Source organism: Topomyia yanbarensis, chromosome 1 (assembly GCF_030247195.1).
Source record: "Topomyia yanbarensis strain Yona2022 chromosome 1, ASM3024719v1, whole genome shotgun sequence".
NCBI classification, from domain to species: Eukaryota; Metazoa; Arthropoda; class Insecta; order Diptera; family Culicidae; genus Topomyia; species Topomyia yanbarensis.
Window position 1 is genome coordinate 70,477,083 of NC_080670.1, and position 16,304 is coordinate 70,493,386.

Below are 16,304 nucleotides of genomic sequence, written 5' to 3' on the forward strand. Positions count from 1 at the left end.
ATTAGTCTAAATTTCTTGTCTCTCCCGTTCCATTAGTTGTCTGTAGGTTCGTAACAAACGCTAGCGTGTGGTAAAGTGCGTGCGAATTCAGGAGAAAGGTAATAGTGCTCAAAATTATAGTGCCATTGACCCTCCCCATGTGCTAATGACCCCGTTTGCAATAGCCAGACGGCACCTCTTTATTTGACACAGCTACGACGAACGAGAGGAAGAAGAGAGGAACAAAACCACACGCGCGCAGGTCCAAGCGCATCGGACGAAATTTGAACCCGGCACCGTTACGCCGCCGGAAGGAAGGACGACCCGTCTAAAAGCCGTCCCTTCTATCGTCGGGAAAGATCAACGCAACTTTTCCGGCCGATAAATCATCAACCAGCATCCAACAACCGCTGGTCAGAAACCGGCGCGGCCGATCGATGTAATCGCCCGTCATCGAATCGCCCGTCATCGAAACAGCCATCGCAGCAGAACGATCGACAGCAGCAGAAACCAACAGCAGCAGATTGGGTGAGTCGTATCGTTCTTGCTAATTAAGTGTGAAGGGTGGCGTCCGGGGAGGACGCCACAGTGATTTAATCCGGAAGAGCGCAAAACGCTCGAGAAGTCGTCCACGGACGGCTAGAATTAGGGACGCGTCCATGATTTGAGGTTGTGTGTCGGCCATTACGTTTTAGTCCGTCATTCACGAACGCCACACACAACCCATTTAATTAGTCACCCGGGTGCAAAGCAATAGCTGATTGATACGCTGGAGCCGTGAGGTGACGTCACCGAACTTTGGGAGGATTTTGGAAATGAGAAGAAAAGCACAAGCAGGTCAATGAGCACAGTAGGGAGAGAGTACACGCACACATCAGAAGATAGGCCTAGAAAGTTAAAAGCTAAAAAATACAAACATGAAATAGAACATAAATCTGCCGTTTTGTACCGTAAATAAATGTTGTTTAGTGTAAATGAAGCGAATGTTTTGTAGATTCATGTAGTACTCCCTTATGGTTTTAGTCTCGTTCTAGTATGGTTACGTCACTTCGTTCGGTGTAGTTTTCGTTTCGTTTCACTGTCTTCCGCTTGGCGGAATTTGATGAGTGGTGAAAGCTTCGCTTTCAGTATGTTTGGGCCACCTGGCGGTGAGTGGCTACAGTTCCAGTGATGATAAGTTAGGTATGGGGAATTTCTTACCGCGTATTCTCTGAGGGTAAATAGGTTCTTGATGATTGCTACTGACTGATAATAGGGTCGTCTACCCGACGTTTGGAGGCTGACTTTTGATAAGCCTGTCTGGTTCGATCCTGATTAATTTCTTTTAGGTGAATCTTCTTCAGGGACTCGCCCTAAGAAGAGTCTCATCCGGGCAAACAAATCTTGGCGTGCAGTCTTCCTACGGGAAGTGGCGCATAAGCTGCACGCTTGCTAGGGATCGACCAGGGCTGGCTACAACGTATGTTATTACAGACATGCTACTATTGGGATCCGTCATTCGCTAGCGGAGTTATGTATGTATGTATGTATGTGTATGTATGTATGTATGTATGTATGTATGTATGTATGTATGTATGTATGTATGTATGTATGTATGTATGTATGTATGTATGTATATATGTGTGTATGTATGTATGTGTGTATGTATGTATGTATGTATGTATGTATGTATGTGTGTGTATGTGCGGATTTGTTAACAAAATTTCCACATCGGTTTCTCGGAGATGGCTGAACCGATTTTTACAAACTAAGATTCAAATGAAAGGTATAATATTCCCATAGCTTGCTATTGAATTTTATTTTCAACCGACATCTTGTTCCGAATTACGAGTTGAAGAGTATGGTTACAAAACAAAATTTGTTGATTTGTCCACATCGGTTTCTTGGAATTTTCTGAACCGATTTGGCAAACTTGATTTTAAATGAAAGGTCCATCAGCTGCTGTTGAATTTTGTGTGGATCCGAGTTCTGGTTCCTGAATTACAGGGTGATACGTACGATCACGCAGCAAATCCCGATTCTAACGAATTCTGCGATGAATGTAAAAAGGTGAATTTTTTTCCAAAGTGTAAACACAACTGTTGAATTTGTAGATCTAAGTCACCAACAGTCATTCAAAGTCTCTTTGGCCACACTGGCCACCATCGACGGATCCGAAAGCATCCAAATTCAGAATTACGGTTATATTGGTTTCTCGAAAATAGCTAGACCGATTTGATCAACTTAGTCTCAAATGAAAGGTGTTGCGTCCCAGGAAACTGATATTAAATTCCATCTCCATCCGACTCCGGAGTTACGGGTTGTAGAGTGCGATCACATAGAAAACTCCGATTATGTGCACACACACACACACACACACACACATATATATATATATATATATATATATATATATATATATATATATATATATATATATATATATATATATATATATATATATATATATATATATATATATATATATATATATATATATATATATATATATATATATATATATATATATATATATATATATATATATATATATATATATATATATATATATATATATATATATATATATATATATATATATATATATATATATATATATATATATATATATATATATATATATATATATATATATATATATATATATATATATATATATATATATATATATATATATATATATATATATATATATATATATATATATATATATATATATATATATATATATATATATATATATATATATATATATATATATATATATATATATATATATATATATATATATATATATATATATATATATATATATATATATATATATATATATATATATATGTATGTATTATATTACATTTTGATTATACATGACATGACAACTATATACAAGAAAAGAAAACATTACTCGAGTTCTAAAGTTTTGTAAAAGAAAAAAACAGCCACGGTATTGAACTGAAAAAAGGTGCGAAATCGGCAAAGTCCTAAAAAGTCGACCTTAAAAAAATTCGAGGTAACATAAAATCTCGACGTTTCATGCATTTTAAAGATGGTTGGCATCAAAAATACGAAATCGATTTCTGAAATTTCAAAAATTTGAAAAAAAAATTTGAGTTCCGGCTTATATTGGGAATTTCATATGTGACCGGATGGTTTAGTCTATATTTCCGGACCCATATAAGCGATCCCTACGAAATTTTATACACATCTGTGGGGATATTATAGCTATAATTTGTGAAAATCGGCCCAACCATTTCCGGGAAACTGATGTGAGTTCGTCAATTTTGAAAGATGGCCGCTTTTCCCGGGCACTTCCGGAACCGTCTATGGTGGTCAATGTAGTCAACGAAAGTTTGGTTGGCCGTCGGGGACTTAGAACAGCAAATTTAAGTTGTTTGAGAGACATTTTAGCGAAATTTTTACCTTTTTTGCTTTCATCGGAGTATCGGTTTGAATCGCAATTTGCTATGTGATCGCACGCCACAACCTGTAACTCCGGAACCGGAAGTCAGACCGGGATGAAATCAAATAACCATTTACGGGGGCGCAACACCTTTCATTTGAGACCTTGAGTTTGGTTGAATCGGTCTAGCCATCTCCGAGAAACCGATGTGACTGTTATTCTGAATTTGGATACTTCCGCCGGGGCTTCCAGAACCGATGATGGTGGTTAATGTGGCCAAAGAAACTTTGAATGGATGCTAGTGACCTAATACTACAAATCGAAGCAGTTGTGGTCATATTTTGGAAAAAATTTCACCTTTATGCATTCATTGCAGAATTTATTAAAATCGACATTTTCTCCGTGATCGTGCTCACCACCCTGTAATTCCGGAACCGGAAGTCGGATCCATTAGAAATTCAATAGCAGCCTATGGGAACGTTGCACCTTTCATTTGAGACTAATTTTGTCAAAATCGGTTCAGCCATCTCTGAGAAAAATGAGTGACATTTTTGGTCACATACACACACAGACGCACATACACACACATACATACACACGACAGACATTTGCCGAACTCGACGAACTGAATCGAATGGTATATGTCACTCGGCTCTCCGTTAAAAAGTCAATTGCAATACCTTTCTATTGAAAAAGGTAAAAATGCGAATGACCCTTGCGGTTAAAACCTTTATTAATGAATAAAGAAATAAAATAAATATTCCACGACTGACTATATTTTTCTATAGCGCGTGAATAAATTTTGGTTGAATTTTTTTTATTTATTTGGGCAAGGTGGCGATGGTTATCACTGGAGTCCGCAGCCATATGATGATGAAAAAAGTTTGGTAGTCGGTTGGTCGTGTGAATCCCCAAACTGCTGGCATTTCGGGACGTGTTTTGGGTGTTTTATCGCTGGAAAAGTGCACCGCTGTAAAGTGCGTATGCACTCTACATGGAGAGCTTCATTGACGCAGACGGCATGTTTTTGCCTTTCTCATATAAAGAAAGGCTATGCAATCACTGTAAAAATCGACTTTTTAACCGAGGCCCGAAGGGCCGAATGTCATACACCATTCGAATCAGTTCGTCGAGATCGGCAAATGTCTGTGTGTGTGTGTCAGTTAAACTCACACAATTTTCTCAGAGATGGTTGAACCGATTTTCGCAAACCTAGTTTCATCTGAAAGGTATAACGCTCCCATAAGCTGCTATTGAATTTTTAGTTGATCCGACTTCCGATTCCGAAGTTACGGGTTGAAGAGTGCGGTCACACAGCAAATTCCCATATAAACTGGTACCACCATGATGTTCAAATGATGTAAAACATATTAAAATTGATGTAACATTACTCTAGTTTGCGGGTCTGGATCACTAATGATCAATCAAAGCAGCTTTGACCACATTGGCCACCTATGACGGTTCATGACGCCCCCGGGGAACCCGCCAAGTTCCTAAGCTAATATCACACCCATTCCCCAACGAATTCTCTGCCGATTATTACAAACTTGATTTCAAATGAAAGATACAGTAATACCATTGACTGCTGCTGAATTTCGTTCGGTTCTGACTCTTGCTTCCGGAGTTACAGGGGTGTTAGTAAGCATACACTGGAATTTCCCATATAAATCGGTACAATCGTAATATCTCAGAGGCTAAAAACTATTGAAATGGTCACCAAATTACTTCTAATCGCAGATCTAGATCACTGATTGCCAATCAAACATTCTTTGAATATATTGTCCACTATCGACGATTCCGGAATTCCGGGCATATTCCACAATTAAAGTCACATCGGTTCTTCGGTGATAACTGAACCGATTTTCTCAAACCAAGTCTCAAATGGAAGGCAAAATGTGCAGTTGAGTATTGCGTCGCCGCCCCTCTCCCCCCTCGCCTTGCCCTTACACCTCCCTCCTTCATCACTCCCCTCCCCTTGGACCACCCTCACGCCCGCATTTCCTTCATCCACCCCGTATACCGAAACAAGATGAAGGATTTCTGACGCATCCTCCACTCCCACTCTACTACTTTCAAACCCATTCCACCAACATTTCAAAATATAATCACATGAAGATAACATTGAACTCATGCTGATTAAGCTAATTAAATATTATTCTTTTGCCTTTCTCATATAGAAAGGTTATGCAATTGCTCCAAAAACCGACTTTCTAACCGAGGCCCGGAGGGCCGAGTCTCATATAACATTCGACTCAGTTCGCCGAGATCGCAAAATATCTGTGTGTATGTATGTGTGTATGTATTTGACATTCTTCAAATGAAACAAGAAATTTTTTTTAGTACTCTACAACTTCGTAGAACATTAGATTGCACTAGCTCTTACCAATGTTCTGATACGCGCATCACCTTAAAATTAGTTTTGCTCACTGGCGCCACCATGCGGGTTAATTTTGTATTTTTAAAGCGAGACAAGAAAGTTTTTTAGTAACTCTGCAACTCTGTAGAACATTAAACTATCTATGCTGTAGAACATTAAACTAAACATGCTCTATCTCTTACCGTTGTACAGATAGGAGTAGTACCTTCAAATGGCTTGGCTCACTACCGCCACCATGCGGGGAAATTCTGAACATTTTATGCGAAAACTGAAAGTGCATCTATTACTCTCCAACTTTGTAGAACATCAAAATTGTCTATCTCTTATCGTTTCTGAGATATGTGAGTTTTCCTGATCTTGTTTTTGCCTTACACGTGGTTCACATATATGAAATAAGTGGAGTACGCCCTTTTCGAATGTGAAGCAGGAGTATCCAACTTTAAATGTTAATAACTATTCAACGGGTGCTCGGATTGTCTTGCAGTCTTCGACTAACTTACGGCATATCTTCAAAAGCTTAACTCCTTCCTAGGTCAGTGTTCGGATAATTATAGCGACCTTTAGCGGCGATTTTGTGAACTGCGAGTGTTTCCCCATACATTTTGGCCAAAAATCCCATACAAACTTCAAGCTCTTTGGGGGAGGGGTTAGGGTTAACCGATTTCGCTCAAATTTGGACAGTGTCATTTTTTCATGATTTGGAACGACCCTGGGGGGTGTAGGTTGCGAGATTTTTTTTTCATATAAATCATTGTCACCCTAATGTGCATTTAAGGTGGTTTACAAACATTTATCAAACAGTAACGTTTGCTCTTCTGTACTCGATCTGTACATAAGAAGTATAAATAATATGCTCTTATCATTAAAGAAAATAATCCGCAAATAATCCCGAGCAAACCAAAAGTCCACAACACTCCATGCTCGTGACTAAAATTCACCGCCACAATGACCATGGTCCGATAGATTGGTATACTTATGAGTTATTGAGACCATTCTGAGGTATTTTGAGAGATCGTATCGATGGTGTTTTAAAGGGGGGCACTCCCTCAAGGTATTTAAAAAAAATGTTTTTTTTTTTATTTTTGATTTAATTGATAGATATAAGCTTTGAGAATATTTTTCCAAAGTTACAAAAATCTGTTCTCGGAATTGCGGAAGGCATGTCACTTGAAATTGGCGCAGGGGATTACGAAAAAAACAGCAAGCCAATTTTTTTCGAATAGCATTTATTTTGAACGGCATGAAAAATTCCCGAGTACTTTTTCAAATGGACGTAAGTAACATTGAGAGCCTCTCTTTGTTTACTTTCTCTTTCGTTTATTACGACGTCATTACAACACTTTGTACTAATTTTCCAGTACATATCGAAAGCCGACGGTTTTTACTACAATCTTATGCAAAGAGAAGAGTAGTAAATGTTGAAATGGCCGAGTAATGAACAGAAGAGAAAGACCTCAAAGAGAATCTCTCATTGTTACTTACGTCCATTTGAAAAAGTACTCGAGAATTGTTCTATGTAAACTGCAGAGATATACTTTTTTTACCTTGTTTCCCCAAAAAAAAAATTTTTTTTTCATGAAAACAATATTTTTTAAGACCCTGATTGATGTGGTAAATGTTTTAAATTATTATTTTTTTCGGTTCATCAAGTAAAAAAATGTGTGGTGTTATTATTTCAGATAAGAATTGAGGCCAAGATCACTTACGCCAATTTCGATGTCAGCGATTTACAATATCGAGCAGAACATTAATAATTTTCAATTTCACATATTGCATTTTTTTCATCCTAGAGCATTGCTCTAAATATATATTGGTGCGTACTATCTTCATTTTTCCAAAATAAAATGTCAAAAAAGTACTTTTTTCGGCCGAAAGAAGAAGTGTCCCCGATAAGCGTCTGTAAAAAATTGCATGGCTTTACGATAAATCGTTATGAAAATTGCACCATCTTAAATTTTGGTCTGTCATAACGGATTTTGAAATGACAGCTTCCTCATGCCGTAAATACCCAAGTTGTGTAGATTTTAATTGTAAATCATCATGAAAAGTGCGAAAACCCTCTTAATTAAATATCTAGCAACTTCTATCGGGACAGAACAATATAAACATAGATACAGAATGACACCTCCCCGAACTATTGACTAATACTAAACCTTCTCATTGTTTTTGTTTATTTATCAGTCGATCTAGTAAAACCTTCAAACCTAAAAAGAACATACCTGAGGGCACACATCAATATGATCTTATGAAACACGCTGCTGCCACGCTTGGGTCCGGAAATCTTCGCAATGCTGTGCAACTGCCAGATGGAGAAGATCTTAACGAATGGGTCGCTGTTAACAGTAAGTATTTTCGCTTTAGTGATGTCAGTCATTAACACTGAAATTCACCCATACTAACACTGAAAAAAATCCAAACGTTAATTCTATTTGCTTCAAACCACTTAAAATCCATATGAAGAAGAAATGCTAATGTTATCACGCGCACACATACCTTCTATGTGTCAACTGTATAAACTATGTATGCACACACATGTTATATGTGCGTATTGTTATAGAATGGGGTTTTATGTGCCTTATAGTTATGAAATGTGAATGTAAGATTAATATTTCTAATGAATACACACATTAGCTTTATGTTCCAGCAAATAGTGTTTATCTGCCTCCGCTAATTGCAAAAATCTATGTGTAAAATCAATAGGTATAACGTTTACATTTTTTGAGTGAAGTTGAGAGTAAGCTAAAATATATAATGAATGTTATTTGCGTTATATGTTATAGTTATGTTAAGTACTCCCCAAGGTTTATGGGTTTGACGGTATTGCAAACATCATCGAGCATCAATTGCTTTAAGATGAGTATTGCATTACGCCTCGTTAGTGGTGCATCGAGGAGACCGAGAGGGCTTATGCGCCTTTTTTATGTTATATGTTGCTTCATACTCTGCACCTGCGCATACCAACGCTAAACCACTGGTCTATGCGGGGTGTCGTGGCCGACTGGAGGATCGACGTAGATTGACTTTTGCTGTGTGCCGTGTTTGCATATATTGTTCTATTGGCGGTATTCGTGGACGGGGCTCACGCAGGGAGTCATTGTGTGTCCATTTATCGGTCGACTTCGTCATCGTGCATATACCAATTAAATTAATTTAATAATTAAATTAATTTAATAAAGTAGAATAAGTAGAAAACTATTAGTTGTAACTTTGTGATTATCGTAGTTTTTTGTACTAGTGTACAACTGTTATGTGCTAGTCGTATGTCTATACATAGATAGACATTCGTCTGAGTATTTGTGACAGTTGGGTCAGGGAATGGATGCAGAACTGACGTATATGATAAAATAGTGGCTAATACTTCTGGTGATCAATCTGAGCATTTGGATCTATTCATTCGGAAAAATCGGGTTGGATAAATTATGGTAAAATAAATTTACCGACGCACGCGAGTCATCCATTCCCGGCCAGCATATCATGATGAAAGTCTAACAGCATGCAATTGTCGTTAATGATAAATATACAACATTTGCTGCATTTAGACGAGTTTGATTCCATGTTACATATGTTTTTCTATTCTACTTCATTAGTCTGTTTCTTTTGTTAGTTTGATTTTCCATTATTTATGTATACCAAAATAGTATTGTTCAATTTATACACTTCTAGCCAAGCTCTTTGCATCTTTTTTTCTTTATTCGGCATGTTATGATTCCTTTTATTAGTATATCTCAACTATACGCGATCTATACTCATAAAGGTACAAACGCTCGGGGCCTTCGCGATAACACAACCCTGGCCACACGCGACCATGCAATTGCAATAATCCACACATACTTACGCCCGCGATTCCACCCACATGAAAAAAAAAAAACCCCGGTAGAAGTAAACGTAGCATCTTTAAACTTCCAAACGCGGTCTTAAACATTAACCCACCACTCGCGCGATCATGAAACGGTCACGTCCGGAAGTTTTACCAGTCTGGACTAATGCCTTCAGTTGAACCAATCAAAAAAGTGACGCTCATATTCACTAAAGAACACGTTCCATGGTGACATGACCTGGAACTCAAGTGATATGGGGAAACGTGTACCATACACTAAAAATTAAGCTTCAGATTCACGGTCCGCGCGCGATCAAACAAAAATACCCTTCGCGATCATCCCGGGCATGTACACCCGCGATCTAGTAAACATGATGGCATCCCAGTGATAAAGTGAATGTCTCAGCTCCTATAAATTTTCAAACGCGGTCTCAAGCGTAAACCTAAAATCTCCCACACTCGCACGATCATGAATCGGTCACTTCCGGATGGTTCTATCCTTGATATCAGCAGACTAGGTCCATGCCTTCAATTGGATCAATTAAAAAAAGAAAGCTCACATATCCACTGGACACCACGTTATATGGCGACATCACCGAGGACTCCAGTGATTTGGGTAACTTACTCCCTGTCAGAATGTGAATTGTACACCAAAAACTATGAGAATGAAGGTCCGCGTGACCATCCAAGAACACACGCGTATATAGGAAATGCCACACGGTTACAAAATCCAGTCTTGTACACGCGAAGTCACATGAACGCTAGCACACGTGACAAACACGTTAACGTACGAACGCTTAAGCCCTTCGCGATTAATAACGCACACCTACGTTCGCGATCGCGCAAACTTAATAACACCGCGGTAATAAGGAGAACGTTTTAGCACTCACGAAGTTTCAAATGCTGTCTCAAACACGAACCTACAACCGTCCGTTTTCGCGCGCTCATGAATCGGTCACGTCCGGAAACCATTACTCTCTGTCCTAATAACTTAGGTCCATACATTCAGTAGGACCAAAAAAAAAAGCGCATATCCACTAGACAACACGTTCCATGGCGACATCACCGGGCACTCTAGTGATATGGAAGATCTCACACTCTTTTGGCATCTTAGCAGAACACCAAAACATATAATATTAGACTCACGGTCCGCGCGCGATTATCCAAGAACACAGGCGAAAGGCATATGGTTATAAAATAGAATTTATACACGCGAAGTTACATACACGTTAGCACACGCGACATACAAACGCACACGCGATCGAACACGTTAACTACAAATGCTCGAGCTCTTCGCGATGATACACGCGATCGCGAGTCCCTACGCCCGCACATACCTAAACCGTACAATGAATATCACATTCAGAATCACGGCCCGCTACAATTGGCCTAATGCTGTGTTTTAGTGGGCGACATTGCCTGTCTCGTCTGCAAATTATAGTATGTGATTCTGACGGGGAGCCCTTCCGAGAACCTAGCTCTACAGCTCCAGTAGGACTCTCGAAAAAAGATATGTTATAGTTATGTTAAGCTATATTAGAAATAAAAACATTACCCTACTCTAACATATTTTTTTCGTGGCATTGTTTATATATTAAAACGAAGATGAAAAAGAAATATTAGTCAATGACAAATATATAATATAAAGGCCTAGCGTTGCGCTCAAAATCTGCATTATTTCTAACTTAGCGCATGTTTATAAAAGCACGGTAGTTTCCATAGAAACGATTATTTTTGTTCATACATGAAATGGTTAAAGGGATATGGGTTATAAATCTAACACGAACGGACAGTAAGTTTAAAATTGTGGCACAAACATGGACATTTTCTGCGGACGTAAAACACATTGCACAGTGGTACAGAATGCAAATTTAGCAGGCTTACGTAGTTTGCGTTGCTTCTTTTTGTTAAAATATCAGTTTTGAATATTAACTTTTTAATCATTGTAGATAGAGCCATACGACCTTCAGTGAAGTTGTAGATCAAAAAATTAAGAATAGTGTGCTGAAGACATATAAACTCGATCTGTCATACTCTTCATTTTACAATAAATTTAAAATCAAGGTTTAGGGTGTTTCTTTGTGCAACATGAGGCCAAGCTATGCTATTCTCTTCATAAATAAAATCGAGTTTTTTGTTGTAGCTTCGGTTTGTTGACTAACATCTATTGATTTTTTCGAGGGTATTTCGTACTTTTCCTTTGCTAGTTTTCCTTCGGTAAAAATATTTTTTTTAAAATATCGATTGAGTACATTTCAACACATTTTCTCGCTATTTAACGTAAAGTTCATACTTAACCAAACCGAAAAAAAACAATCTGGAAATAATCATTGAAGTGTAAATAAGAAGCAACACTCCTGATGGTTGGCTGACCGAGGTTCAAGTAGCTCGTTCAAAATTCTCTGAAATCGATCGCGAGCGACTTTTGTACATATTGCTAATTTCATATCAAGACATACCCCTGATCTTTTCCCCTTCCCACTAACAAAATTCCTTTCAATTTCCAATTCCAATTAATGCACGTGGAGATGCAGAAGTAGTCTCGGTCTCTATCGACAGCGAGGGTCGAACTAACATTCCTTTCCGTCCCCGATAGAACAGCATGGGCGGCGTCGTTACTGACAATTTTATGAAAATGTAGGGTCAGTGAAACATGCACTGTGAGAATGATTTGCTCCTTCCAAGCATATTTTTTGGTTAATTGTGCATTTTCACTTATTCGGTCAATTACGGAGTGCAGTCTACCTAAGCTAAAGCTGTTTTATTCATATAACTTTTGCGGTATTGATTTAAATTTAAGATTGTTTAAAGATGAATTATTTGTTTCATGGCACCACCTATCCTGTCGCTCTAGGCTTAATAGGGATCTTCAATTTGGAAAAATTGCCTCAGTTTTTCATATGTATTAATAGCAGGTGCCCTTACGAGTACACTCATTTCATTCTCAAACCTTAATTATTCTTTTCTGATTTTCAAATTAAAAAAAAAAAACAAATTAAATTCAACCAACAAACTGATAGTTGTCCTACTAAATGACGTATCTGAAAATATCGTTCGCCTCATTGTTAACCGGGACATCACCCCACACAGCATGATCTGGTACTTTTGCAAGGACTGAGACATTAACTCACGGTACTAATCTGCATCAGAATATGCCTTAACCCGCACACTCCTAAAGATGCCCATTGTGTATAGGGAATTCCATAGCACATGCGACAGTTATGCATACTGCGGTAGTATCTGATTGTTATCTTTGAAAAGTTATGAGCACGTTTTCACCAACAATGTTTTTTAAAGATAAATATCACTGATTGGGGCAAACGAAAGATAATTCTTTTTCAACTACATATGATTTATGATTCGAAGTTTTTTTGAGAGTTGTCCTACTTGAGCTCTCCGTTAGTATCACTAACTACAATTGCTGACTAGAGGGAAATATCAGCCACCGTATGTACCGAAACAAAGGAGCCCGACCAACTTGGCCCAGTGCCGTCCCATCGAGGATGTTTTCGGCTCCCTCAGTGCTCTAGTGTACAAAAATAATTGGCTGGTCAAGGATACGAAGCAGTTGACCACCTGGATCCGGAATTGTATCCGGATGATGGACGTCAGTGCCGTCCAGCGCTCTTGTTAGAGCATCGCGACTAAGTTGCGTCGTACGGCTGGCCAGGGCCCCTTCTCCAATATTCATTGACGTTTTTTTAAGAATAAACATGTTTTTAATAAAAAAATACTGAATTCGTTGATTTTTTTTTGTTTTTTTGTTGACTGAACAAATTCTCATTTTTGACTGAACACTCGTTACTTTCAGAACGAGTTGGGCTTAGATTTCAGTCGACGCCTGACGTTTCGCAGGTGTCTAAAAAAGGTGCGTTCGCTTTGCTGTTTATATTCGTGGTTGAGCTGAAATTAGTGGTTTCGTAGCGCAATTGTGTTATGTTTCGACAATTTTTTGAAAGCAGCTCGTTGGGTAGTTTTCAATCGTCTAAGAATGGTTGATTGCCAGGGAGTACCTAATTAAGTGCTAATTGTTCGTTTTGGCACATGACGGTCGATTAAGTAGTTAAAAATACGTAAAACGTCATCGTTCTCGTTGTCGTTGATTTTCTTCTCAGTTTATATACAACAGCGTGCTAACGATGCTATCGTAGTCAGCGTTTCAGTGAATCAGTTTAGCATGCCTCACTACCAGTTGAAGTGATTTGAAATTAATTCTCTAACGATTTAAAATAATCTGACTATGAAAAATATTCAATTGATATTACCATGAAGTCAACCCGAACCCGACCCTGTGCGTCAAACGAGTAAACGCACAATATCTTGATTACTATTATATATAGAAATATGCAGGTTAACTATTGTTACAATAAAATTATACTATATAGATGTAGTTCTACGTTAACAATTCGTATAACCCCATTGGGATATCCTTTGTAGTTTTTGAATTTGACAAATAATCATGTTTATCTCTATTCATTGCAGCCGTCGACTTTTTCAATCAAATAAACATGTTATACGGTACAATAACGGAGTTTTGCACCGAAGATTCCTGCAGCATAATGTCAGCCGGGCCAAAGTACGAGTACCACTGGGCCGATGGCCAAACAGTGAAAAAACCTATCAAGTGTAGCGCTCCCAAGTACATTGATTATTTAATGACATGGGTGCAAGACCAACTGGACGATGAAACATTGTTCCCTTCTAAAATAGGCGTTCCTTTTCCGAAAAATTTCATCCAAATTGCTAAAACTATCCTGAAGCGACTATTTCGAGTGTACGCCCACATCTACCACCAGCACTTCTCGGAAGTAGTTCGATTGAGCGAGGAGGCCCACCTAAATACATCGTTCAAGCATTTTATTTACTTTGTGCAGGAATTCAACTTAATCGATCGGCGTGAACTCGCCCCTTTACAAGATCTAATCGACAAGCTTATTACTAAGGATGGTCGATAAACCTTCCGGCGGCGCAAAGCTACGAACGAGCAAACGTCATGAACATCAACAACACATTTTGTTTTAATTAAGGATAACAAGCCAACAATACAGTAACATAAACGATTTTTACAATCATCTACTCATTTTCTCCTGATAGTTTTGTTTTTTTTTATGTTTAAAGCGTTTGTTCGTAGATCTAGAAATTTAACAATTCGTCCACAATCTCACACCTTTACTTTAGTTATTTAATGTGTTAGTTTTAGAATACAAATTTATTTTAAGAATAAATGTTATTTTTTGTCGATCGATCAAGTTTAAGATAAACAGCAACCTTTATTAATGCATCTGTAAATATTTGTTCTAAACACGCATGCAAACGGTTATTTTTACTTTAAAAGTAAAACTCACGCAATATGTCACTACAGGGTGAATTGTTCCCAATAATTTCGGCGTCTCTATTTCGAGTATTAAAGCTTATTCTATCGTGTACGTCGAAACATCCAGAAATACAAATACTGTTCATACTTGTTAGCTCAAACACGATATGTTTTGCTTCAAAAAACCGATCAATTCCAGTTTCCTCAGAATGTACAATATCAGAAATTCTAAATGCTCTACACATGATAGCGACTGACGTCACAGCATAGAGACATTAAAGTTAGCAACGTCATATACAACCTAATATGTAACAATCAAATTGCACTATTTGATATACGACGACTGAGCATTAAATTGTGAAATGGAAATATACATTTATAAAAAATGAAATTTTCGAAATAAAACCTTATTGTTTGTTTTTCATGGAACGAAAAAGAATTCTAGCGGCGACAGTCTCATCAAGCAGCAAATCTGAACTAGAAAATCTTAATTTGAACTTTCAAAATTATCCTTCTGTTGCGATTTAATGGAACCATTTTCTGGCGTATGCGTTTTTCTAGCGCCACAAGAATTTTCGCTATCCGTGAAATTCAGTTGTTCAATTGTGAATTTTTGATATCTTGGACCATGTGTGATTGTTGTTAAATAATAGAACTTGCAATTCCAAATCTGGTTTTATCGTAGTATGATTCGCTTCGTAGCACGCAGTCAAGCGAAAGGTGCGTTCCGGTCAATAAATTGAGTTGCAGAGAGAGAAAGCGACGTGCAGCTCATTACACTGCCGGAAGCGACGGAGAAAGTGTTTTGGCTGTACATAGGATATACAAATGATCTATGCATACTGGATACCGGTGAAACCGTTTCATGTACCTTTTTCAAGTATTTGAAATATTGCAATACGGCCTGTATTAAGCGATAACATTCTTCAAATATTAGTATGATATGAATTTATATAATCTCCAGCGAACATTTTTTCGCCTTTTGATATCTCCGTCATCTATTGGGATTTTCGATTTATTGACACCGGTGTAGTGGAGTGCACTGGAGCTGCACCATTTTTGCACTTTCTAGCAGAAGTGCAGAAAACTGGGTATTAGGGTGGCACGAGGATGTATGAAAAAATTGAATACCGCAGAAAAATTCGTAATTCTTCAACGAACTCCTACGCTAAATCTGAATCAAATCTGTTGGGGCATGTTTTAGCACAAATAATTTTTAGTTGGTTTGGAGTTTACTATGAGAAAATAATACATTTTCAATAAATTCATAAATATTCAGCCTGGTGCCCCTGAAAAATATATTGAATGCTACATTCTATAGATTCAATCAAGTAGAACAACTTTTTCTAAAGACAGTTCATAGCTATGACAACTGGTTCATGAGTTATTGCAAAATTAAACTTTCGTTTCCCTG

General features: G+C 37.8%; 1 protein-coding gene across 2 annotated transcripts in view; it reads left to right on the top strand.

Annotated features, from left to right (window-relative positions):
• The window catches only part of LOC131677886 (MOB kinase activator-like 1), a 53,987-nt gene extending 38,734 nt beyond the window's left edge, over positions 1-15,253 (top strand). For both annotated transcript variants that reach the window (XM_058957974.1, XM_058957975.1), the window contains exons 3-4: positions 7,941-8,101; positions 14,059-15,253. In XM_058957974.1, coding sequence (XP_058813957.1) covers positions 7,941-8,101; positions 14,059-14,531 — 634 coding nt within the window. In that variant the 3' untranslated portion in view covers positions 14,532-15,253. The remainder of the gene's footprint in view (positions 1-7,940; positions 8,102-14,058) is intronic.
• The last annotated feature ends 1,051 nt before the right edge of the window (positions 15,254-16,304 follow it).